The 27,788-nt window shown below is 36.1% G+C and overlaps 1 protein-coding gene across 3 annotated transcripts; it reads left to right on the plus strand.

Moving 5' to 3' along the window:
• LOC125917319 (homeodomain-interacting protein kinase 3) lies at positions 1–27,788 on the plus strand. 3 transcript variants are annotated; one of them, XM_049623553.1, is made up of 15 exons: positions 1–2,710; positions 9,612–9,731; positions 10,361–10,447; positions 10,950–11,134; positions 12,785–12,944; positions 13,334–13,457; positions 17,696–17,817; positions 18,071–18,198; positions 18,290–18,451; positions 18,608–18,670; positions 18,956–19,252; positions 19,540–19,680; positions 21,421–21,656; positions 21,957–22,084; positions 22,928–27,788. In XM_049623553.1, the coding sequence occupies exons 1-15, from the start codon at positions 2,633–2,635 to the stop codon at positions 23,402–23,404; spliced, it is 2,508 nt and encodes an 835-aa protein (XP_049479510.1). In that variant the 5' UTR covers positions 1–2,632; the 3' UTR covers positions 23,405–27,788. The 3 variants fall into 3 exon arrangements, with proteins under 3 accessions (XP_049479510.1, XP_049479511.1, XP_049479512.1); XM_049623554.1 differs by having other exon boundaries at positions 2–2,710; positions 18,074–18,198; XM_049623555.1 differs by lacking the exon at positions 18,608–18,670 and having other exon boundaries at positions 2–2,710.

Consider the following 27,788-nt stretch of genomic DNA (forward strand, 5'->3'; position numbering starts at 1 on the left):
AGCGGGGGAGGGGCAGAGAGAGAGGGAGACACAGAATCCAAAGCAGGCTCCAGGCTCTGAGCTGTCTGCACAGAGCCTGAAGCAGGGCTCGAACTCACGAACTGTGAGATCATGGCCTAGCCGAAGTGGATGCTTAACCGACTGAGCTACCTAGGCGTCCCTACTCTTTATTAACTCTTGTGGCCATTTCTCTTTCTTTCTGCCTAGGCTTCTATTCCTCAAGGTCAGTTCAAACTCATTTCAGTCTGATCCTTTTTGTGTGTGTGACCTAACCTTTATAGGAATGACTTATTTGAGAAATGTTTACTGAGTGCATATTCTCTGCTAGGTTCTGTGTATATCATAATGAACAAAAAAAGGGTAAGATCTTCTCTGTCTTTTGTACAATATTGTGAATATGTAAGATTGATAACTTAGTGTAACTTGTTTTTTCCTCTCTTTCTACACAATTTAGCATTTGGTTATATCTGAATATAATTCACATGTATGCATCTACACAAACCCTTACTGACTAAGCATTTTGTCAAAAGAATGAAAGTATTTTATAACTATGTTCTAAAGATCTTTTATGGTATGGTTTTTAATAAATGCTTGTGGATTAAGAGTCTGTTGAACCTTAAGTATTAATTACAGCAGAGATGTCCAGGAGCGGAAGAGTCACTGGACAGATTCTAAATCAATGGAGAAAACGGCTTGCTTATCCCTAGAACTTACTGTGATCAGAAGAGCTGTAGAGAGAAGATGGAACGGTCTTCCCATTGGTCTAACTACTTGAGCCTGGGGCTTTGGTTCTCAACTTTGGCCATGTATTGGAATCACCTGGGAGCTTTAAAAAAATACTGATTCCTAAGTCTCTCCCACTCCCCACCCCTCCTCTCCTCAAGTTTCTGACTTAATTGGTATGGAGTGTGGCCAGGACCAAGTGATTATAATGTACAGCCAAGATGGAGAACCACTGGCTTAGGAGATAATGACAGCAGTATCAGTTAAAGAAATTAGCAGAAGCCTTATTTTGCTTAACTGTATATTTTGTCTAACTTATCTTGTCTAACTGTATATAATGTGTATACTGAGAGGACCTGGGAACAGTGCCATCCTGGCACTAATGAGGACCCATAGCTCATTGACAGAATTCTGACTGGTTAAGTCTGGGAAATTTAGAGTATCAAAATAGATAACTGTAGTAATGGATTATAACGCACTGGATAAAATAGGGTTCCATTAATTTAGGCTCACATAGGCAAATAAATGAGTAAATTGAAAATTTGATAAGAAAAGGATTATATATACAGTCCCAAACTGAAATCCTGCAAAATATTTAATTACAAAGGGAAAAGGAGGAACAAAGTGAACATTATTAGTACTAGAACAAATCAAAATTGTATGTCACCTGATGGCACATAATGAGAAAAAAAAACCATCACTTCTCTAATACTCTTCCCAAAGATGTATAACCTGGATCTAATTATGAGGAAACACCAGGCAACCCTGCACTGAGAGACATTCTACAAATAACTGACCTGTAATATCTTATGCCAAGGTCATACAAATGAAGGAAAGACCCAAATTATTCTAAAAAAGAGATACTACAACTAAATGCAGTGCATGGTTCGGAATTGGATCCTTTTACCATAAAGGACATTCATTATTAGTATAATTGACCAAACTTGGGGTATGGGGCTTAGATAGTAGAGATGTACCAGTGTGCATTTCCTGATTTTGATGATTGTATTGTGGTTATGTGGGAGAATATCCTTGTTTGTAGGAAATGCAAAGTATAGAGTTATTTAGCAAATTACTCTCAAGTGGTTCAGGAAAAAAACCCACTCATTGTAATGTTCTTATAACTTCTCTGTAAGTTTGAGACTGTTCAGGGTAGCCATGATTGTATGGCTTACTTGGGAATTACATAGCTGTATGTGAAGCCTCTCAGAATGTTAATTTTATCATGGCAGGGCATGTGAAGTAGCACATATTTATCTGGGCATGATATTTTTCATGGAATACATTTTCCAAGTTATCAGAGCTTGTCAACTGATAAAATACTTTCTACCTGTTCCGATGTCCTTTATTTTCTGCCTCTTAAAATTTTACTTGGTCTTGTCCCATTTGGATGACTAATGGTCCTGGTTTTGTGAATATTTATTATTGTGTTCTGAAGTAATATCTAGGACTAGATCCACTTTTAGCCTTTGGGGTTGTTTTGTTTTGCTCTTATCTTTCAGTGTCTGGTTTTCAATTCTGTTGATGTCACAGTGTATGTATTTCATAGTTTTCCAGTTCTCTTTCTAGTGTATTATTTCTAATTTGTTACAGTTGCAAAGTCAAGATCTGTGCTTTTTTCCCCCTTTTTAATATGTTAATAAAATTCTCTATGAGACTAAGTATAGAGATTTTTATCCTAGCAATGGTTGTATTCATTGTACCTTTTTAAGCTTAATGGCTAGGCTTCAAAGAGTTCTGAAAAGTGAAGTTACTATAAATAGAAGGTGACTTCTCTGTCATTTATTAACTTTTCTTAGAATGTCAGATGAATTAAGATAATTTTAGAGGGAAATCACTCTTTTTTTTTTCTTTCGATTTCAGAGCTCCAGAGATTATATTGGGGTTGCCATTTTGTGAAGCCATAGACATGTGGTCATTGGGATGTGTGATTGCAGAATTATTCCTTGGATGGCCACTCTACCCAGGAGCCTTGGAGTATGATCAGGTAACAAAACTTCATGATCATCGAGGTAGAATTTATAGAATGTAAAGAAAAATAGTAGACTTATATGAATGCATTTCCCCAGTATATAATACCTGTCAAAATCTTTTTAAAATAAAATAACAAAATCTGAGACCTTAGGGAATTTAAATTCAAGATCTCAAAACTGTATTTGGTTGTTTAAAAACTTTTATAACAATTGAAGTAAGCTTTCATAAAGTTACAATCCACAGGTCCCGAAACAGTTCTGCAAAAAACACTTGGGAGAATTTTTTGTATCATTTTTATGCTACAGACCTATAAAGGGCTGGACTGTATCCATTTAAATAATAGAGCTATGCTTGGGTGACAACTTTGATGGTGGATGAAATGTCAGCCACTTCCAAGGAATAAAAGGCCTCATAACTATTGGTCTTAAATCAACAACCATTATTGGACTTAAGTACTTCAGTCACTTGAACCCTCTTTAGTATTTTAAGTTGTTTTTGAACGGTGCTGAAAATCTGTTTAACATTATTTAAATGATTCTCCATCAGGCTCTGTGCTGGCAGCTCAGAGCCTGGAGCCTGCTTCTGATTTTGTGTCTCCCTCTCTTTCTGCCCCTCCCCTGCTTGCTCTCTGTCTCTTTCTCAAATAATAAACATTAAAAAATAAATTAAAAAAAAATAAATAAATGATTCTCAGTAGAATCCAGCAAATTATTTCATGAAACACTTTTCATGATAGTTTCAGTTATGTTCATTAGCTTCTCTAAGCTATTAGATCATATTGTTTGCTGTTTTATTTTTTGTTTTTGTTTTTAATACCGAGGTTATTTTTGGAGTAATTATAATCTTAATCAGTATTTTTTGAAAAAGTTTCATAGCTTCAACCTTGTTAATAGATACATATACTCAAATCATATTTTAGTGGAAAACAGTCAAAACTAACGAAGTGATTATATCAGTTTTGTCTTCAATTGGTTTGTAGTGGATAAATATAATTTTTATTTAAACAATATAGTGTTTAACTTTTAATGAAAAAATAGAACATTTCAATGCACACATAATCTAATTGTAACAATGAAATGTGCCTTATTTCTGACTTTCAGGGCTTAGCTTTCTATATCAAAAAGGGTCTGAGAGGTTGTAAATTTGGTGACTTCAGTGTTGCTGAAGTGATTCTACAAATCATTTAATAGTAATTATGAGATCAGATGTTATCATTAACTTTAATCTCTTCTTCCATAGACGTTCTACCCATAAGTCTCCTCTTTTAGGCTGGGCTTCCTATATTCTCTGCTTTTCTCCCTTTGTGTTCAGCATTCCTCTTAGAAGGTAGTTTCTGTAACCTTTTCCATACATACATCTTGGCTTCCTTCAGCTTTTTACCCAGCCACTAACTTTGATGCAGATGGCTAGACTGTGGCTAGTTTTGAACGAGTTGGTGATCTAGTTGCAGAATCCAATAATCTCTTAGCTGTTGAAGGACCAAGGGTACCAGTCACATGCTAGAAGTATACTTCTGGTTTTGTGGGTTACAAGTTATGACATGTATGGTATTATGGAGCAGAACACCATCTTGTGGCAACTTCAGATAGATTTGCTGCTGTACTTTGGATTGGGATTTTTACAGTTCTAGTCTTGGACACCTGTTGTTAGTACTGAGAAGGACCCTACAGATTTTCTAGTTATACTCTTTCCTGTTTTTTAAAGAGGATAATTGAGGTCCAGAAAAATGAAATGACTTGTTAAAAGTCACAGTGGTACTTTAAAACAAAGCCTTGATCAAACCTCAGTTTTTCTAAATTTCATAATAGATATCTTTTAAAACAGAGAACAGGTGTTAATCTGATTCAGATTAGCAGTACTTTCAGGATGTATATTACTTTAATTCCAAAAGGGTATAATAATTTAAAAAATAATTAGCATATAGCATCAGTAGTTGCATATTATCAATTTGATGTTTTAAAAGTTATTTTCCAATAACTTTTCCAATAACGCGGGTTATTTTCCAATAACGCAAGGGAATAGGATTGATGATGTGAGCATTCTTGTTTGGTTTCAGTCTTAGACTTTACACATATTTCCAAATATGATGTATGCTGTATAGGTTTTGATAAAGGTCAGATGTCAAATAGAGCTCCCTCTATTCCCAATTTTCTAAGTTTTTTCTTTTATCCTAAATTGGTTTGGACTTTCAATGCCTATTCTATTCTGTGCTGTGCTATGCTATGCTATGCTATGCTATGCTATGCTATGCTATGCTATCCTATGCTATTTTTATTCATTCATTCAGAGTGCAAGCGGGGGACAGGGGCAGAGGGAGAAAGAGAATCTTAAGCAAGCTCAGCGCTCAGCATGGAGCCCTACATGGGGCTTAATCCCATGACCCTGGGATCATGACTTGAGCCGAAATTCAGAGTTGGACGCTCAACTGACTGAGCCACCCATGTGCCCCTCAAATGCTTTTATGCATCCATTAAAATGTTCACCTAAGTATTTCTAGGGGTTGTATTTTACTTTAGTCTACTTATTAATGCGGTTTGATTTCATAGATTTTCCCTAGCTTCCTAGATTAAGATCATCAATTAGGATGTGAAGAGGCCATCAGTAGGGTATGCCTTTGTCCATTACCTGTTCCTTGTTCCAGTCATCTGCTGCCCTTATGTACTTGGGCACATAATTGGGGTGTTATTGTTATTTTATTTTTTAACTCGTTTTTTTTTGCCTACAGTGGCAGTGCAGTGGGTAATAGTAATATTACTAATTAATACTTACTGAGCTCTTTTATATGCCAGAAACTGTTCTTAGACTTTCATTAACTCACTTAATGCTCACAATAACCCTGTGAGGTACATTCTACTATTGCCTCTGTTTTACAGATGAAGAAACCAAGGTGTGGGGAAGTTAAATAACTTGCCCAAGAATCCAACACAGGCAATCAGAATCCAGAATCTTTCCTGCTAGCAGTGGACCACGTCTACACTACCTTGTGGATAATGATACTTTCCATAAGGATCATTACAGTAGGGGAGAGAGTTAAAAGGACCCAACCAAATCCTGCACCAGTCTGTGCTCAATCCCTGGCACCAGCCCTCTTCCAGACTTTCCACTTCCAGACGTCCACTTTCACCTTCCCAACTGTCTCTCTGCTGTCACTTGAAGAGGATTTTCATGGTCTTTATGTTAGTTTCTCAAATCCATCAACCTCCACTGGCATTCTGTCTCCAGAGTTTTAGTTTTAGTGATGGAGCCAAGAGCTTAGTTTATCATTTTGTTCTACAACGACATTTTGTATAAATGTTTATCTCTCAGAATGTATGAGAGTACAAGATACTCTTTTTAGTGTTTGCTTTTATTAATAGCATTGCTTTTACTACAAGAAGTGTTCTTCTATTACAAATCCATCAGTATTACTTATAAAGAAGGGATATTAGCCAATGAATTTGGAAAATTCAATTCAGCACGAACACAGAGCAGTTCTATATTTTATACATCTAGTAATAACTTTAATCTAAAATTGACAGAACCAAAAAAGAAAATAGATAAACCCACAGTCATAATTAGAAATTTTTAGCACATTTCTTTTAGTAATTGGTAGAGCAAAAGTAGAAAAAAAATAGTATACAGAAGATTTGAGCTCATGAATAAGTTGATTTAATGACATAGGCGTGTAGTACTACATCCAAAACTACACACAAATTGTAGAATACATACTTTTCAAGTGCACATGGAACATTTACAAAAATAAAGACTTTCTATGAAATATAACTTATCTCTTAGGTCTTGTCTTAATGTCTAACCTTTATTTAATCTTCTAATGCAATAACAGTTTTGTTTTTTTCCCAAAGGAAGTGAAAAAGAATTAACAGTAGACCTATAATTATTATATACTTAAAAGCCACATTTGGGTCACCAGGAAAAAATTCATAGATTATTTTAATTCTGCATTATTGGGTTTGTGTTCTAGCTCTTTAATCATCTTTATCATCTATTTCTTAAAGCTTTTCCAAGGCAATTTCCTCTTTGAATTTTGGACTCTACAGCTAGGCATTGACCATGTCGAGAATTCCTCACGTCATATTTTCTCATCTCTGCATTTCATTCCCATTTGTACACCAGCGTTTTGGTGTATGTGTTTAGAGAAGGCTGTCCTGTGAATTAGTGCTTGAATCCCTTCCTGTCTTAATTATAATACGACAGTATACTGTCTTATTACTGTTCTGTGTATTGGTTTTAACCTGTATTTACGAGGGAAATATCAAAAACATTCCAGGGAATTAAATAAATTTTATGGATGGCTAGACAATATTAACTTGGTAAATGTTGATTGTTCTTGCAAAATGTTTGTTGGAGTTTAGATAGAATCTCATCCAGAACAGCTAAAAGTCTGAATTTATATTCAAATTATCTTACTTGGTAATTTCAAGTCATATCCTGAGTAAGAAAAATAAAGTTCTCTATTTCAACTCCTGAGTGTTTAGGGGGAGTAGGAATCTTTGAAGAATTCTATTTTATCTGGCTATTTGGGTTGCATAGAGACCTTCTCAAGTAGCTGGCTCTTCATGTGTAGACTATCACAAAAATCCAAGAATGGAGCTATAATATGACTGGACTTTGTGAAGTCTAGAGTTGGAGGTGCTTTTGGGTTCAAAGAGACATTTAATGGAATTAATACGCTTCAGTAGAACTTCGCTCTGGGACTGGATAAGTGTGAATTAGATGCTCTTTAAGTATTTTTATCTATTCTGATTTTAATTTGCTACTCTGAGTTTCTGCTTACAGTTAACTTTGGTTATGTTAACATGGCCATTAGACTCCAGGTGCATTCAGCTCATTCCTCAACAGTGATTGATATTTCTTAGTTCACATTCCTGACATTGTAAGTCTAATTTGCTTATTAGCTTATTTCTAGTTGAGTTCACAACATGAATTTATGAATGAATCACTTCTGAGTCAGGTTTTCACCCTTCATTCACTGGGGACAGAGGAGGCAAAGGCTGAGTCTTTTCATGTATTAGGAGTTATAGATGGAACAGGGTTTTTTTTCTCCCCCCAGAAGACAGAGCAGGCATTATGACCAAAAATAAACTCACAAGATCACTTGCCATTTTTTTTTTTCAGTGCTATTTCAATTGCCCTATTCTGTGTTCTTTTAACACTTTATTTTCTTCTTCATAATGGCACTTCCTGCTTAATTGCAGATTACGTGCTTAAACATTTATCTATTTTACTGAACTATATGCTTTTGAAGGTTGGCACCATGTTTTACTCATCTGCATATCTTTAGCATTTGACACATAATAAATGCTCTGTGTATGTTTGTTGAATTGTGGAACGCCTTTCCCACCATCTGAAAGACTCTGATGTAACATCTAGGTACTGGACCCTTAGTACTTTTCACTTTTGGTTTTCATAAAACAAGGAAGTCAGCCACTCTGGGGATGTGGGGTGAGAGAAGGCACCACACTTCAAATGAAATGAAACGGATTTGTAAGGTGGATATTTTAGTTGTCATTTCAGGTAAAATTGAGGATACAAATATGGGTAACTTATCTCTGTTGTCTAGAGACTCGACAGTCTAATAGGGAAAACAGACGTGTAAAAAAATAATTGTATTACAGTATTATAAATGTATTAAAATGGCTCTGTTTTAGGTTGATGGGAACACAGAGGAAAGGAATTATCTTTGTTTGAGAAGGTTAGGTAAAGCTGTATAGAGGAGAAGTTCTTGAACTGGGTCTTGAAGAAGGAACGGTACTAAAGTTTGTTGTTGTGGGACTTGGTGAAGTTGGGTGGGGAGGGGCACAGGGACATTGTTAAGTAGGAGTTAGCAGTTTAGGAAGGAGAAACAGCCCATGCAAAATTTAGTGTGGTGCTAGATGGGCTGCTGCTTTAAAGGACCATGTAAAGAGCAGGGAAGAGATAAAGCTCAAAGCCTGAATGCTATGATTGGAGGTTTGGAATTGATCCTGTAGGCGGTAAAGTAATTTTATACAAGGGGGTAACAGTCAGATTTGTGTTTTACCAAAAATGGCTGTTAGCAGTGTGAATACTGAATTGGGGGTGAATGGATGGCATCATTAGGGAGGCAGATAAACTACTTAGGAGGCTTGTGAAATTGTGTAACTCAGAATTGAAGAAGACTTGAAATGGAGATGGAGAGAAGGGACAGTTATGTGGGACCGTGATGATGGAGAGGTATGTGTCCGGTATAAATTTCAGATTTCTGATTTGGGTGTTTGGTGTTGCTGGGAAATACACGAGGATTAACAGGAAAATGAGTTGAGGATATGTTCATTTTGAGGTGCTTAAAGTCCAACCAGATGGAGAGTTTCCATAAGCAGTTGGATCTACAGCTCCAGAGCTAGAGATAAATATTTAGATACAGATTTAGAGATAAAATTGTGGGCACTTGGGGCTTATAGAGGGAAAGGACAGATAAAACTTCTACCCTACTGGTAAAACCCTCAGCCTGCTAGTTCACTTTCACCCCTTGTCATTTTCTACTTAGTGAATCTCTGCACTTCAGTATCTGAGTATGTGGTATTTACTCCTGATTGTCCATATTTATTCATATTATACCCTTAGCATAAATCATAATAAGGTTTCCTAAAGAACGCTTACTTGTCCTTTCAGACTCAACTTGAGCATCACCTCTTTTGGAACTTTATGTGACTTCGGTTATTTTAGGTGTCCCTTCTCTGTCTTTCCATAAGCATGTATTTACTATGGTACTTACAACTCTGTATTATAATTGTTTACTTGTATGCTCCCTACTAGACTGCATTTCTTGAGGGCATAGACTACATCATTTAATTCTTGACCTAACATCTAGTTTAGTGTCTGATACAGAATACATGTTCAATTAATATCTATTACATGAAAGAATAAACTCTTCTGTTTTGTATATTATATTTCAGATTCGATATATTTCTCAGACTCAAGGTTTACCAGGAGAACAGCTGTTAAATGTGGGCACGAAATCCACAAGATTTTTTTGCAGAGAAACAGATATTTCTCATTCTGGTTGGAGATTAAAGGTAATTCATTAAAAAAGAAAAAAATTTGGAAAAAAATTTTTCTAAGGTGCTTCATGTAGATAATACCCTCCATGCCTATTTCTATTTTACTGCATTTCGGCCTCCTTCTGAATTTTCATTTTTGACCCCCTCCCTTTTTAATGGAGGGAGAAAAAAGCCCTCCCTGAGTAACTTAGCTCATTCTCTAACCTGACAACATAATTATTAACTCATCTTAAATGGTTTTTTAAATTTTGTGTATGTAATTACTTTTGTGTTGTGTGTTTCATCTTCTCTACTCAGTTTCCCATTATTAAGCTTTATAGGACAGGGACTGAATTTCAACATTTACTCCATAACCCAAGTACCTCATTTATTCTTAGGCTTTTTGGGGGCTTAGTAAATCCCCAGTGATTAACTTTATAACCAGTTACTTTTTCATATGTATATATTTTTTTTAACTGAACCAAGCTCTTCTCATTTTTCTTTTGGTGCTTTTAAAAAGCACATTTTTGATAATTACTCTTTTAAAATTCCTTGCCTTAGGATATTCAGTGTTTTAGACTAAATGTGCCAGAACTAAAGAAATAAAGAATTTCCAAATGGTGGATAATAATATATTATTTCCCCTCTTTGATATATCCAATAAGACACTAGAAGAGCATGAGGCAGAGACAGGAATGAAGTCTAAAGAAGCCAGAAAGTACATATTCAACAGTCTGGATGATATAGTGCATGTGAGTACCACAGTCATGTTTGTTCGTCTTCTGTGCTTACGATGATAGACCTGAATGCCAAGGATACCACAAGTTCATCATCTTCTAAATGACTATAGAGTGCTGTTGGTTTTAAGCTTTTCAAACAAAACTGATTCTAAGGTTTCAGCCCTTTAGGAACTAAACTGCATTTGTCTTTATCAAATATTATTAATTCCATCCTGTTCTTTAGTAGAAAGTATTTTCTTCAAAAGGGGAAATCCTAGCTCTACAAATTTCTTTTCTTTGCATTTGTTAGAAATGGATATTTGTTAAAATATTCATTAATTTTTTTTACTTTGAATACTATTTGGTACTTTGAAACATTTTCTGAATTTATGAAACTCAATTATTTGTTCTTGTTTCAAAACAGTTGTAGTTCTCTGTTCCTTCCTGTGTTGTGTTTTTTTAAAACTGAAACTTTAACATCTATTACCTTTTATGGCTTATTTGTATTTGATGACTTGAAATTTTGATATTGTAGGTGAACACAGTGATGGATTTGGAAGGAAGTGATCTTTTGGCTGAGAAAGCTGATAGAAGAGAATTTGTTAGTCTGTTGAAGAAAATGTTGCTAATTGATGCAGATTTAAGAATTACTCCAGCTGAGACTTTGAACCATTCTTTTGTTAATATGAAACATCTTCTAGATTTCCCTCATAGCAACCAGTATGTTATTTTAAAATCTTCATTATTTTTTTGAAAGAGTACATTTATTGATTGATTGATTGATTGATTGAGCATGAGTAGGGGAGGCACAGAGAGAGAGGGGGAGAGAGAGAATCTCAAGCAGACTCCGTGCTGTTAGCATGGAGACCACATTGGGGCTTGATCCCACCGTGAGATCATGACCTGAGCCAAAATCAAGAGACGCTTAACCGACTGAGCCACCCAGGTGCCCCATTTAAAGTCTGTTAAAATGGCATGGAGAAATAATACTAAGTCTTAGAAAATTAGTGTTTTAGAGAAATGATTCAATATATCTATTAAATGTAAATAATCTGAGTCAAGAGAGGTTAAGCTAACTCGACCAAATTCACATAGACTAGTAAGTGGCAGCACAGTACTGGAATATGAATCTGAGTTGCATTCCAATGTTCTTTTTCCAAAGTACCATACTGAAAATGACTGTGATTTTTTTTACATGACATTCTTAACTTAATAGCCAGGCATATGTAATAAAAGGAAGTATTAACAGTTTTCCTCCCTCTTTTGAGTCCTACAGACTCCATCTTGCTTTCCTTGCCCACACCTTCTCCTCTGTGTTGTGGAAGGAAAGGAGGGTTTAAAAAAAAAAAATTTTTTTTTTTTTTAACATTTATTTCTGAGAGAGAGACAGAGCCTGAGTGGGAGAGGAGCAGAGAGAGAGAGAGAGAGGGAGACACAGAATCCAAAGCAGGCTCCGAGCTGTCAGCACAGAGCCCAATGGGGGGCTCGAACTCACAAACTGTGAGATCATGACCTGAGCCAAAGTCAGATGCTTAACCAACTGAACCACCTGGGTGCCCCAGGAAAGAAGGGTTTTTATGGGTTAATGGAAAAGAATATACCTATGCTCACATTGAGAAGGTCTTATCAGAGTTACCTTAGGTAAAGCTTATGCATTCTTTGAACCCCACACCTCTTCTTTGTAAGGCTGCAGGGGATAATGTAAATGACTACTTAAAACAACTTTTTATATTTTAAAATGACTGAGAGTGTCTGGGTGGCTTGGTTTTAGTTAAGTGCCCAAGTTAGGCTGAGGTCATGATCTCACAGCTTGTGAGTTTGAGCCCCTCATCGGGCACTCTGCTGTTAGTGAGGCGCTTGCACTCTCTCTCAAAAATAAACAAACATTAAAAAAATGACTGAATGAAGAAGTTTATAGGGTTGAACCAGTATCCGTTATTGTGGATTCCCCTTAAAATTGTTATTTTTCTCCCCAACAGTTGAAAATATCTAATGATTTCCATATATAAGCACTTTGAAAATAACATAACTATATATTTTGTATCGATAGTTTAGGGATGTAGAGATCTAGAAATTTTGGAAAAATTATTTAGAGCAAGGGTCATGAAATTATAGTTGTGCTAGTCAAAAAATGCTTACTGTTGCTTTGATGTCTTAGAAAATATTGCAGATATAAGATACATTTCCACTAGCTTTAAAATTCAATCTTTTGTGGGTTTTTCTGGTAGAAATAGTATTGAAAATAAGCAGATTAAGTGCAAGTCAGATAATTTTTTCTTTTAGAAATAATTTATAAATTTTAAACTACCCTTAACATTTAAAATATTACAGTTACCTTCCCCCCCCCCCCCCCCGTTTTTTTTTTTGCAGTGTAAAGTCCTGTTTTCATATTATGGATATTTGTAAGTCCCACCCAAATTCATGTGACACAAATAATCACAATAAAACTTCACTTTTAAGACCAGTTGCTTCAGGCAGTACCGCTAACCTGACAGCAAATTTTACTAAAATTGGCACATTAAGAAATCAGGTAAGAACTTATAATATTTAACAATTTGTACTCCTTTTTTAATGATTGCTCGTTTTGCTTTTGAAGTATATAGAAGTCTCATGTCAGCAATTAGAAGTCACAGTGCCGGGGAGGTTCTCGCGATGGTTATTCTGTAAAATCTCTACCATTTCAGGGCAATGATTAGAACATGTCTACCTAAACTCTTTTATTTCCTTTCACCTTTCACTCTCTTAATATCCCCTACCTACCTTTCTGTGCAGCAGCTCCATGAAAAGTAGAGTTGAGTAAAATCAGTTTCTGGGCCCATTTTTATCAGAGTTACGACTTTAAGAAGTGCATTCAAATTGTATTGGTAAAGCGTGCATGTAGACTACTCAGTACAATGCCGCCTGTGCTGATCCTTTCAGGCGTTAACCACGTCCGCTCACTCCGTTGGGCACCATGGAGTTCCTCTGCAGGCCGGAACTGCTCATTTCGGTTGTGGTGACGCTTTTCAGCAGACGCTGATTATCTGTCCCCCAGCTATTCAAGGTACTCTGATTTAAATTACACTTTGAATTTAGGCGTATGTTATTTTTAAACAAATTTAATTATATTTTTATAAAATATATTGCATAGTTGTTGCCACATTTGCCACATTGCTACATTTGAATTTAATTTAGGCTGGTCAGTAGCCTTTAGACCAGTGACACTTCTTTCGTGACTGGAGCTCCACTGTAATCATCACTGACAGAATGGGTCATCTGATAATTATATTTCCTGTAGAGTTGCATGATAAAATACCTTAGTAGAAATTAATGGGCTTGGAAAGCTATGGGTTGTCCTTTACTGGTTATCACAGCTCCAGATATTTAGGTAAGTACCTTTTATCTGTCTGTTATTACTAGACATTAAAGTAACTGAGAACTCAGTTCATTAAATTTTGGTCAAAAGAATTCTATCCAAGAATGTTACAGTCTTGTTCTTTATCCATACCTTAGGTTTTAAAAAAAGAGAGAGATTGTTTTTTGCTCAGTTAGATTATGCTCCTTAGATAAAAAGCAGAATAAAACCTCAGGTGAGATGAGTGGCAGAATACCTTTGAAGAGGCCATAAATTCTCACACGGGGGAATTTGTTAGTGGTTCTTAGAGGGCAACAGCAGCAAATGTTACAGCTGGAATAACCAGAATAAAATGTGACTTTCTAGGTCCTTTCATAGCACTTCGTCCTTGCTAGGCATCTAGTTCTGTCTTAAAGCAAGAGGTTAATTACAAATGAGGCCCTAAATGATTCTTTGAAGCGTGGTGGTAGGACTGTATAGCATCTGTGAAAGCAGTTGGTACTCAGTCAGGACACCTGGGCTAGAGTCCTGTTCTGTTTGCTGTCATTGTAGATGAGTCTGTTTAACCTGTTTTCAGCCTTAGTCAAAGGAAAAGACTGAGTAGATACGGTCCTGGTCACTTCTAGCTCTAATATTTCTGGATTCTGAAGGTTATTTAAATTTTTTATTTGATTCAAGGACTTAAACGATGTTTCTGAAGTTTTAATATCTCCTACAGTGCCTAATAAAGCACCAAGATATGTTTGTTGACTGGACTGACTGGTAATAAGAGATGTGAAAACATCTCAACTCTTTAGCCATTTTTGTTCTACCAGGGGAACTTTATTTTCATCTTTTATGTATATTGGGTTTTCGTATAAGGTTTCATCGAGAGAAAGATTTGTAGCACTACAGATAAAAAACAACTACTTAGATGGTTGATTTTTAAGGTGAAATTGTGGACCAACATGGTCTATAAGTATCTGTGACAGTGACCCATGGCTGGGGATAGTAAAATACCCATATTATCATGTCAGTGCTCTTAAAGACACTGTTGTGTTTATTTCTTTGTTTTTCCTCGATTGTTAATTATAAAAATTTCTAACCTAAAGAAAAAGTCAAAGAATAATACAGTGCCTTCTACCCTAGATTCAACAAGTGTTAACGTTTTGCCATATTTGCCGCCAGTCTATCTCAACGTACATATACTACCATTTGATAGTAAGTGGTAGGTAGACATCTTCCTTCTAAATACTTGAGCATGGAAGATTGACGCTTTTTTGTTTTTTAATTAGTTGTCATGTAAGTGACATTTGTGTCACATTGTGTCTCCACAAATGCATTTTCACTTAGATGAGTTTTAGTCTATACTAACAAATAGATTTTTAAGCTCTAATAATTTTCCCCCATGTACCAAAATCATATTTCATCAAGATTTAGAATAGCAGCTTTTTTTTTTTTTTTTTTCAGAGCCTACCTTCTGTTTGTAGCAAAAATTTAGGAGGCTTGTGAGGCACATTTCTAAACACAGTTAAGGGTCATTTTTAAAACATTCAATGAGGTCCGATAAATCTTTTCTCTTTGTGCCTTATGATTGATGAAAGACTAGTGACCTTTCTACACATATGCTAACAGCTGTATGAGTGGTTCATAAGAAGGATAACAAAGAAAAGGAGACACTCTCAGACTCATAAACCCTTTAAATGTCAAGCACAATATTTTTGAATTAGAATTACCAGTAAGACAGAGCAAAATAACTTGTTAGCTTATGTAACAGGTGCAGTTGTAGCAGGATAGGCAGGCTCTATAAATATGTTGTTTCATTGTTTTTTGTCTTAGTGTAGTGTCTGCTTAGCAATGAAAGCTTCCTTGTCTAATCCACTTTAGTATCTCTGTAGAAAATCCCAGTATTGGTCTTTTTACCACTTTCCCTCATAATGTGCCACCAATCCATTTTGAAGAAACATTTTAAATGGTTATTGGGCAGCTGTTGGGTAGTAGTTCTGGCACCATTATAGTTTGTATTTTTAAATAGATTTTATGTCTTTTCTACTTCACTTTACATTTTTTGCTTTGAGGCTGTGGTGTCTAGTAGGTTCATCATGCATTTCATATATTCTCCATGTTATAGATATAATATGTAGGTATAGATATAGAAGTACTATATCCATAATATTATTACCTTTTTCAAGTTAACAAAGACTTAGCCAAGCTTCTGTTTAACAAATTTGAGTATGTATTCGACAAGCATTTCACATTATTTGGCAATCTGAAAAACTAGTTTTTCATCCCCTTTGGATGAAAACTGCTATTTTAGAATGAAATGCATTCCAACAAAATTCTCCTGTTGTACTAGAACAATCTTGTAAACTTTCGTGCCTTGCTCTGCAGATATGAAAGCAAATCTAATCAAGCAAAGATAAAATTTTAGCTAGCCTAAGAACTGTAGAAAATTGGGATCTTAATCACTGTTGAATTTGATAAAAATAAGTTAGACCTCATGAGGAGAGAAGATAATAGAATTCTTCTCATCATAAGGCATTATGAGGAGAATTTAAGGGCAACATGACTTTTGTTGGGATTTGAGAATTCGCTCTGTCCTTTACCCCTTGTCAAAGTGAATTCTGCTTTTTTCTCTGATGAGACTGTCTTGCTGCCATACATCTACACTGCCTGGGTGCGCTTAGATTCCATTTCTTGGAGAATTTGCCGATCAAGACATGCTTTTTGGAAGGGCTAAGAAGGTCAGTTAAAAAAAAAAAAAAATCTGTAGATCTTTGTTAAACTTCATCCCTACCTAGCCTTTTCAGTGGATTTCAGGAGATAGAACACCCTGGGAGGAGGGTAAAACCCTCTGTGAAGAAAAATAAGCACAACAAAATTAACAGGATTAACACTTACAGTGTATTTGCACAATAAAATTATGGGGTTATTTTTCAATAGTAAAAGAAAACAATTGTAGTATTTTTCTCTTACCTAAGGTGGCTGCTTTTTCCACCAGCCTATACTGAAAATAACTGCTGCAAGAGGCTGGAATTAATCAAGCACTGAATTTATTCTTGTAACTGAGCTTTCTGAGCTTGGGGGATGTCCCTAAAATCTTGTTAGTCAAAGTTCTCAGTTGGGGTGATACTACTTCACTGTCTCAAAGTTTAATATAAGACAGTATCTATCTGCATGGTCCTTTTGCAATATATGACACAGAAACATTAACATTAACAGGATTAACGTGGCTGGTGATCTTGCTTTCTACTTGTCCTAGTGGGTAAGCAAAGTGGAAGATGTTTGTCCTGGAGTTCCAGCAGCTACTAGTAGATGAAGCCATATTGGTCAAAGCTTAGCACTATCATCGTATTAGGTCTGAAAGGTTATTTTTGCTTTTTCCTTTGGACCTTGGAATGAGTGTGTCTTCCGTGAATTTTCTTGAATCGTGTAAACCATCATGGCCTTTGAAGTGTGAAGTTGTGACACATTCTCCCTTTGGTGCTAAAAGTGTGAGATCCTATTACAGGTTTTAAAGAAGAGAATACTTGGCAGAGCTAAGTTTGTATGAAAAGATGAATGTTTACCTGCTAGAGGATCAGGATGTTGAGTTCGATTCACCTTTCCATGTCCTTTATCATAGTGGCAGAACTATTTGAAAAGGAAATAAAGCTATAATAAGCAAACTTTAAAAGGAATGGGAAGTTTCAAGAAAAGTAAATGATGCAACTTGGTGGTATGCATTTTAAAACAGTAGAAGGAGTAGCTTTATGTCAGTTTCTGGAATGATGTACCACAACGTAGATAGAAAGTACCTCACTTTCCTAAAAGATGGTTTTGTTAGTGTTATGAATATTTTATGTAGGGGATGATTTTATAAACCTAATCAGAATTTTGTAAGTCTTTGAATTTCAAAGAGTTTTGTAAGTTAAGAGAAATCGTTTTTGATTTGAGAACTGTTTTTTTTTTTTCTTCCTCTTTCACAGGTATTCCTGCAACACATGGTAAACCCACTAGTTATTCAATAAGAGTAGATAATACGGTTCCACTTGTAACTCAGGCCCCAGCTGTACAGCCACTACAGATCCGACCAGGAGTTCTTTCTCAGGTCGGTAATAATTTATTATTTTTGCATGTGTGCTGTCCTCCTTATACTCAAGAAGGGCAGTGATCCACTTGTAACATATCAGCCCGTGCTGTTGAGAAACAGAAAAGATGATCCGGATGGGAATTTGATCTTTTTTAGTTACTAGCTTTTACATAATTATTAATAATTGTTGCCTTAATATACTTTTGATTCTAAGATGTAGTAATGACGAATTACTTGTAACTCACTAGCTTTTCTTTTGTGCGTGGCACAGCAGACGTGGTCCGGTAGAACACAGCAGATGCTGGTACCTGCCTGGCAGCAGGTAACACCCATGGCTCCGGCTACTACTGCGTTAACTTCTGAGGGTATGGCTGGCTCACAGAGGCTTGGAGACTGGGGGTAAGTTAAAAACAAAAATACTTTTTGTGTGAAGTTTGTAAAATAGATCTGGGTATAGGAGGGATTCAATTTTTCTAAACTTTCTCCCTAGGAAAATGATTTCACACAGTAATCATTATAACTCAGTGATGCCACAACCTCTTCTAACCAATCAGATAACTTTATCGGCCCCGCAGCCAATTAGTGTGGGCATTGCACATGTTGTCTGGCCTCAGCCTGCCACTGTAAAGAAAAATAAACTGTGCCAGAACAGGTTGGTATTGATATTTTAACTTTCCTCTGCATTTTGAAAATTAATCTTTAAAGTAAATTTTGCATGTTCACTAAAGGGTCACTCTGTTTTATTCAAAATGACCTCTTTGATAGCTTTGTTACAAACACTAAGCCAGCTCCCTTCTCAATTTCTCAGAGGTATTTTGGTAAAACTAATGGAATGGGAGCCAGGAAGAGAGGAAATAAATGCTTTCAGTTGGTAAGATTGTCTTTATTGCCCTTTTGATTTATTATCTACATATAATTTTAGACAATTTTAGACACTCAGATATCACATTTACCAAAAAATGACCATTTTAATGTATGTAAATGCAATCTACACTGGTATTTCTAGAGATAATACTTTGTATTTACAAAACAGTCTATATATGTTAGTATGTTATATACGTGATCTTGAACATTGTTCATTTTAACAAGATATCCTAGAAAAATGTCATGTACATATTTTGATTATAGAAATGACACATTATTCCTTTGATTGCAGGAGTAATTCATTGCAGAATACGAATGTCCCACATTCAACATTTATTTCTCCAAAGATAGTAAATGGGAAAGACATTGAAGAAGTACGTTGTATAGAAACACAGGACAATCATAACTCAGAAGGAGAAGCAAGAGATTGTTGTGACACCTCTGTCAGGCAGGAGTCTGATTCATCGGTTTCTGACAAGCAGCGGCAAACCATCATCATTGCTGACTCCCCAAGTCCTGCAGTGAGTGTGATTACTATTAGCAGTGACACTGATGAGGAGGAGACATCGCAGAGACACTCACTCAGAGAGTAAGTGCCAAAAGCAGTTTGTGTTTATACTGCATCCTTAAGTAGCGGTGGCGCCCTCTGGTGTGGTGAAAAAGAAACTTTCTGGGACTTAACCCTTGTCTGTCAATGTCCTTGGGAGTGTACATCCTGAATAGTAACTAACATGATTATTATAGCATTTCTCCCATATTCATAGCTTTAGATTTTTGTCATTGTAAGTCACATTTAACTGCTTTATATCCTTAATTCATGTAAATTTTGGCTACTTCTCATTTTTGACCCATGTCTTTCCCATCCCTCTTCGCTAGATGTAAAGATAGTCTAGATTGTGAAGCTTGCCAGAGCACTTTGAATATCGATCGGATGTGTTCGCTAAGCAGTCCTGATAGTACTCTGAGCACCAGCTCCTCGGGGCAGTCCAGCCCATCCCCGTGCAAGAGACCGAACAGGTAAAGGAATTCCAGGGGGCGTATACCATAGATACTGGGACTGCCAAAAAGCCTGTGATTTCTTTTGTTGTTTATGTTAATACATACCTATTGATTTACCACAGTGGCTTCTTTCTTGGACGTAATTTTTTAACCAGATCACTTGGGTTTTAAGTGATAATTTTCTTTTATTGTTGTAGAACACATCTAAATGAAAAACTGAGGTTCTAATAAGAGATTTTTTTTTAATGTTTTGTTTTTTTTTGTTTGTTTGTTTGTTTGTTTTTGAGACAGAGAGAGACAAAGCATGAGCAGGGGAGGGGCAGAGATAGAGGGAGACACAGAATCTGAAGCAGGCTCCAGGCTCTGAGCTGTCAGCACAGAGCCCGACACGGGGCTCGAACTCACAGACTGTGAGATCATGACCTGGGCTGAAGTCGAACACTCAACCGACTGAGCCACTCAGGCGCCCCACTAACAAGTGATTTTTAAAGGATCATTTGTTTCTGAAAGGGCAGAAAGCCATGTCCTCAACTTCAGCTCCATAGGTGACAGTTACTACTTCAATTTGGAATAATAAGATAGCAAAATGAACATTTTAACATTTTAGCAAAGTAAACAAGGAATTTTTTGTGTAATAAAGTAATAACCCACTGTCAGTAGAGTATCCAGGAGGATTTTTTTTTTTCTCATTGGTGATCAATCTATGTGGCTTTATCCACATTTCCTTTCCTACTCTTTTTTTGGCCAGGGACATGTACTGCCACTAAAGTAGTGAGCTTCTCCTAGCCAGCGTGATGTACTAACACGTTAAGAGAGAAGCCATAAACATCTCTGTGAAATACATTTGATTTCAACTTTTAGAAATTCTTTTTTTTTAGTGGAAACAAAAGATGAAAAATCTTTAAGTCTTAATTTTATACATTTGTTTTCTCTTTTTTCCTTTGTCAGGAAATATGATAGTGTATACTTTAGAAGACGTAAAGACGTTTTAACACACCTTCTGGATTGCTTATAATATGGTTTGGCAGTTGATACATACATACATATCTGTAAATATATACATCCGTATAAAAATTATATAAGTGTACAAATAACTATAAATATACATAAATATATATAAAAAGATGCTTCAAATTGCTAAGTGTGAAATGAATGATTAAAATAGACCATAAATGCTGTAGGAATTCCAAAGGGAGAGAGATTGTCATGGCCCGATGGGGCCAGGAAGAGAAATGTGGAGAGGTCCAGAGTCGTGTGGAGGACTCTGGCTAGGCCTTTGGAGAGGTGGGGAAGACCTCTCAGATATGTGGTTAAAAGGACCCAAATTACCACTAAAGGCATGAATCCTAACATTAGAATTTAATCTGAACTATCCAGGTCACATGAATATATGTTTTTACATTTCATTTAAATTATCCAGAACATTGCTTCTTTCGTAGTGTTTGGATGAGATTTCCTGGAGTTTATAAAGTGTAATTTTTTGAACCACTACTAAGAATCAAGTGGGAAGGGAAAGGAGAGAAAATAAAGTGCCAAAATGATGTACCTAAACAGGATAGAATTAGGGTTAACAGTCTGAGTAGAGAATTAATGTGAGAGTCTAGAAAATCTATGAAAAAAATAGTATTGGACAAGGAAGAAGTTGTAATTAGATATGAAATAACTGAATAAGATTCTCAACTTCCTGGAGCCTGGATAGTATTTAACTTAAGATTTAATGTTGAAAAACATATTATTCATAAAAAGACTTTCTTGTAGTATGTCAGATGAAGAACAGGAAAGTGGTTGTGATACTGTGGATGGCTCTCCAACATCAGACTCTTCGGGACATGACAGTCCATTTGCAGAGAGGAACTTTGTGGAGGACGCTCGTCAGAACCCGGAACTGGTAACCTCTGCCAATACGGAAACCAAACCAGCTGTTTGTACTGTTGTGGTGCCACCGATGGGACTAGAGAATGGATTAAATGCTGATGAGCATATGGCAAACACAGGTAAACTGAATCTCCCCTTCTCCCCGATTATCCCTTTAAAAAGTCTTAATTTGGGAACGTCAGAGAACAACATTGCCAAAAAATCATCTCTGAATTTCCAACTTGATCCTGCCAAACCTGTTGTACAAAGGAAATCTTTCCTTCTGTCATTCAGTACTGGAAATCCTGAGACCACGTCTCTCTTTAATTTTAAGGTTGTCGGACCTTAAAATCACTACTGCGTAAAATACCTAAAGACCTTCCTCATTTTTATGTGAGCAGGAAAAAGCATCAGCTGTCTAATATTTTGTTCATTGCCAGATTCTGCCTGCCAGCCATTAGTAAAAGGACGATCAGCTCCTGGAAGATTAAACCAGCCTTCCACAGCAGGTAATCGCCAGCAGAAATTGACATCCGCATTCCAGCAACAGCATTTGAATTTCAGTCAGGTATGTTTGTGAATTTGTAAGAGTCTTTGGGATTCAAATTCAGCAGTTTTTCATTTGGAAGGAAAAAAGATTCTGAAACCATATGCAGTCTTGAAAAATGTTTCCCTTTTCATTATCCCAAGTGACTAAGGAGTAATTGGCCTACTAATAGGGTATTGAACCAGATTATCCATAAGCCTGAATTTTTCAGAAAGATTAGGCTTTTAGATTCTCTTAAATAATTTTTTAGTGTGTTTGTTGTCTTAGACCTTTCAACTGAAAATGTGCACTGATGGATTGATGGCCGCATTTGTTGTGTTAGTCGTTGGGAATAGTGATGCCTTACTGAGTACTTTACATCTCTTCGGTACTGTGCTCAGCAGTAGTGTTTCATTTTGGGAAAGAACAGAGAACAGGTATTGGAGTCAGACCTGCATTCAAATCCTGACTTTGCCAAATACTGCGTATATTACCTTGGCCAGGTCTCTTCAACAAATCTGGCCCACAGTTAATGGGCATAATAGCTATATTTGTAGGGTTGTTTTGGAATGAAATAATGTCTCATACGTAAGGTGTTAGCCTTACATAAAATAAGTAGCTATTAGTAGCGATGCGGGGGGGGGGGGGGAGATAGTGACACTAGTAGCAATATAATGTTATCATAATACATAGTAATAAATATTAAAGTGTTTAATATTAATGTGTATAACATTGATATTTTACTTTTCTCTATGCTTAGAAGTGGAGATCTGAGGGATCCTCTATGGATTACCAGTTACAGACTATATTGTAATTTCCCTTTGTTCCTTTCTTTTTAACTTATAGAGTACGTACTCAGCATTTTTTGTCTGTGTTTTTGAATAGGTTCAGCACTTTGGTTCTGGGCATCAGGAGTGGAATGGAAACTTCGGACATCGAAGACAGCAAGCTTATATCCCCACTAGCGTTACCAGTAATCCATTCACTCTTTCTCATGGAAGTCCCAATCACACAGCCGTGCATGCCCATCTGGCTGGAAATGCACATCTTGGAGGACCGCCTACTCTACTTCCATACCCATCATCAGCTACCCTCAGTAGTGCTGCACCGGTGGCCCACCTCTTAGCCTCTCCATGTACCTCAAGACCTATGTTACAGCATCCAACTTACAGTATCTCTCATCCCAGTGGCATAGTTCACCAAGTCCCAGTGGGCATAAATCCCCGCCTGTTACCATCCCCAACCATTCATCAGACTCCGTACAAACCAATCTTCCCACCACATTCTTACATTGCAGCATCACCTGCATATACTGGATTTCCATTGAGTCCAACAAAACTCAGCCAGTATCCATATATGTGAAAACTCCAAAAGAGTATATTGAGGAAGCTCAATGATATAAACATTTGATTAAAAATAAAAACATGGTATTTAATAAATATTAGCCATGGCACAAGAAAATTATTTTTGAATCATGTAGACTTGGGTGCAATTTAAACAACTTTGAGCTTTAAAAAAAAAAAAACAAAACTCACTTTTAATGTGTTTTGCACATTTGGTATAACTTGTCTTTGGTCATGTTATCTTCTTATGTAGTAACTCTAGACAGGTGACTTATGGGAGCAGAAGTCCAGTTTTGCTCCTGCTATTTTTTATAAAATTGCCTTCTAACTAGTGCAAGACACATCCACATTTGGGAAGCCATTCTGTGTACAGACTTAGAGCAACAGATGCACATATGTCAGAATTACAGCATACAAGTGAATTGTATTATCTGTGTCTTAGTGTATAAATGTTGGGTCACTTACCTAAGAAATTGAGCTATTGTTCTTTACATTTGCATGTGTCTCTGCATGGGCAAAATGTTGCCTAGACTTTGCTCTTAAATGTTGTTCTAATAATCTCAGCTGCATTGTAAACCGTTCCCACACATAGTGCCTTAAATATTTGAGGTTGTTGATGTTATTACCTATATATAAATGTTGAGGACTGCAGCACTTAAATTCAGATCTACTCTTTAGTTTCCTTTTGATAGAGTAATGTTCATTTTTGGTTTTGTGTGGTATGATTTCAGGTCGTAGCTGTTTTTTCCTTACTAAGAGGGCAGCATGTTTGCTATAGCTGAATTCTGCTGTCTGATTTTTCAGAATGATCTAGCTTCAAGAAAAGCAAGCAGTTAGTAGTGCTTAAGAAAAATTGATTCAGTATCTAATGGATAGTTGATATCTGTCACAACACAGCATTTTATATACTGTTAAGTGAAACTGCAATACAATCTAAGTTTATTTTGGGAGTGTTTGCTGTATAATTGGATTTAATGAAATGTTTAGAGGTGAAGTAGGCATGACTTTGAGTAGATAATGAAAGAAAACGCAAAATGCTTATTGATTCATGATGTGGTTTCATCCTAGCTTGGGCAAACCATGCAGTATTTAATAAATAGTAGCAGAATATTTACTATTGAAGCTTGAAAAGATGTGAGTTCTTTGTGTGCAATCTTTCATTTATGCATGTGAGAGGGCTTTTTGTTTTTGTTTTTTTTTTTAATATTTTTACATTGTAGTACTTGTTTTGCTTGTTGGTGGTGTTTGCTTATTTAATACATTCCGTCAGGGACAGAGATTACATGCTTTTTTTTTCCCCTAGGAAGTGTGTCTTGGGTTTTTCCCTTATTCTTTTCTTTTCTTTTTTCTTCTTTTTTGGTGGTGGTGGTGGTTATGTTTAAATGAAGTTGCTTTTACAGCACCAAAGACTTAATCATCCATTTCCTATATAAAAGGTAGCTACTTTTTTGCATAGACCTCAAGTATATTGTAGTATAGAGGTGGACTTTAAGGAAAGGTATTAAACAGGCTGTGTTTTAGCTTATGGGCAAGTAATAAATTGTATCATTTATCTTGAATGTATCATAGATAAGCTGCTATATAACGATTGCCACTTCAGATAGCTGTGAAATTAGGTGATTAACTAGTTGTTACTTAGCCTTCTAATTTCTGTATAAGTCTAATTACATGAAATAGAAGTTGGGGTTTTGATTTTTTACTTTGCTTTTCTGTTTGGAGTGTCATTGTAACTACTGTATTGTAAATGATGGAAAATAATTGCATATGTTATTTTGGGGTGTGTTATTTGCATCAGTATTTTATCTCTATTAATGTTTGTGCTCATCACTGCATATAAAAAACTTGGATGTATCAATGTAACTTAATTTTTTATTTTCATACTGGCATTGTAGACACTTGAGAAAGCTGTATCTTGCAGGCTTGACTTAACTTTTTTTCCTTAAAAATCTGGAATATAATCTTACAGCATTTACTGGAATAAACAGTACAAAGCATTTGAGTGTAAAAACTCTCCAAATGTTTTGGATTTACAGCATTTCTTTGATGAATGAATTGCGTACCACTAGTACAGCTCTAATACAGCGTTGACAATAAGCTAATAATGGATAAACTTTTCTTTACTCCATTAACACAAGCAGTGTTTTATTTAATAATCATCAATGAAATAAATGTGCCTGAAATTGATTTTAAAAATTACAGTATTAGATCATAAAATAAAAACCAGCAGTACATTTTTAGTCACACTGAAAATGAAGGACTTAATTTTCCCCACAAGTTTCAGTGTTTTTAGTAATCAATTCTATGCATTTTATATAAATAGAAATATATATACATATATATATTACACATAAAAAAGAGGAGTAGCCTAAGATTAATTTAAAAGATTATTTACAGATGGCAAATTTATGGAGTCACTATTTAAGTAAACTTGCTGCCCTCCACAGCTTATTAATTTTATTTATACGGTCCAGCAGGTCACTGGTGTCTGCTCACTTCTTGGAACAGAATCCACACTGGCAGCGCATGTTTCGGAAACCCCGAGTGCAAAGGATCGATTTATGTTTGTACAGTAGGTACAAAACTGGCGCAGTTTTAGTTTCATTCAGGGCCACGTTTACTACCCTGAAATGTCGGATTTTCTGTATTTCAGTTCCAAGACTCTGACAGTCTTGTTAAATAAACAGTAAATGTTTTCGTAATGTAATAGTAAGGTGTGGTAATGGCGTACCCCCAGCTAAGTACTCTGCTCTTAACTGATTCTAATCACGGGTTTTTTAACGTGTTTAAGAATTAAAAATTTCAAAATCCTGCCAACGTCTAAATTCAACAAACTGACAAGAATTTGGATGTATACCCTCTTTAAAACCATTTGACGAGTTTTCTTTGGTTTTACTGCTTTCTTAAATAAAACACTGCATGATTCCAAGTTGCATATTTGCATACTGTTTTAACTTGCAGATTTATTATTATTTGTTTTTTTTTACCCAATGCCCTGATAATTTAGTTTTCTTTTCCTTCAGGGTGTTTAAATATGTTACTGTAGTAGCAAAGCCTTTTCACTTTTTAAAATCTCTACTACTAATTTTAATCTTGGTTTGTGTTGAGTAAAAGTTAAATCATACACTGCAAGGTGTAGGAAGATTTGTTTTAATGAACCCAATGATACAGATTTGATTACTAAGTTTGAACTGTTAACTGTTTAACAATTTTAGACTTGTGGCTTTCTTTCTTTGGTTTTGTTTTTGCTTTTACTTCTATGCTACACTAGTTTGCCATGTAGCAATTGCACTGTGCAATATTACAATAAGGACTGGGAAAATTTTTATGGATGTAATGTCTATTACGGTTTGCGCTAGTATTTCTCTCTAGTTCTCAGTGATTTAAATGTGACCAAGCCTTCTGTACTTTGTCACAAAAAGCGGGTTTTCCAGGTGACTATTTTGGTGAGTGTCAAAATAAGAATTTATGGTGTATTAATGTCGATTCACTTTGAATTAAAATATATATATTGCAGCAAACAGCATGTTGACTTTTTGTCCACCCCAGTACTGCTTTACGGGGGAGGGAAGGAAAAGGTTAGTGGTGCTCAGGATTTAACCTACATCATCGCATTTAATTCTCAGAACCACCGTGCGATAGGTACTGTTGTCTTCACCATTATATAAATGAAGAAATAGGTTCAGAATATCTAGGGGAGTTGTCCAGGGCCCCACTGCTGAGTGGTGAAACTGATACATGAGCCAGGCTGTCTAACTGTAACTAATCTACTTTCTGCCAGTTCTTTGTAAACTGACGTCTGAGACAGTGTGCCAGAAGTACCGCACCCACAGTATAACCACGACCCACTTCCCTTTAATCTTATTTCTTTGAATATTTTCTGAGGGAAATATTTGTGTTTAATATGTGTGGGTGAGGGGTGCCTGGGTGGCTCAGTCGGTTGAGCGAATGACTTTGGCTCAGGTCACGATCTCGCGGTCCGTGACTTCGAGCCCCGCGTCGGGCTCTGTGCTGACAGCTCAGAGCCTGGAGCCTGTTTCAGATTCTGTGTCTCCCTCTGTCTCTGACCCTCCCCCGTTCATGCTCTGTCTCTCTCTGTCTCAAAAATAAATAAACATTAACAAAAAAAAATTAAAAATATGTGTGGGTGAAGAATAGGGAATTCACATGGATTTCTAAGATGTACAACATGAGACTTCAAAAGAATGTAGTTGTCGTAGGCCACTTTACATTATGTCCTCAAATACTGTCCTTATACTGTAAGGATTAAATTTCGGGGGAGCATCAGTAGGAGAGGTTTGTGGGGAGCATTCTACCAGAGCACACCCAGAATTCATATTCTCAATCTTTCAACAAATCTTTAATTGACATATAACATATATGCATTTTGGTGTCTGGTTTTTTTT

Source organism: Panthera uncia, unplaced genomic scaffold, assembly GCF_023721935.1.
Source record: "Panthera uncia isolate 11264 unplaced genomic scaffold, Puncia_PCG_1.0 HiC_scaffold_1696, whole genome shotgun sequence".
Lineage (NCBI taxonomy): Eukaryota > Metazoa > Chordata > Mammalia > Carnivora > Felidae > Panthera > Panthera uncia.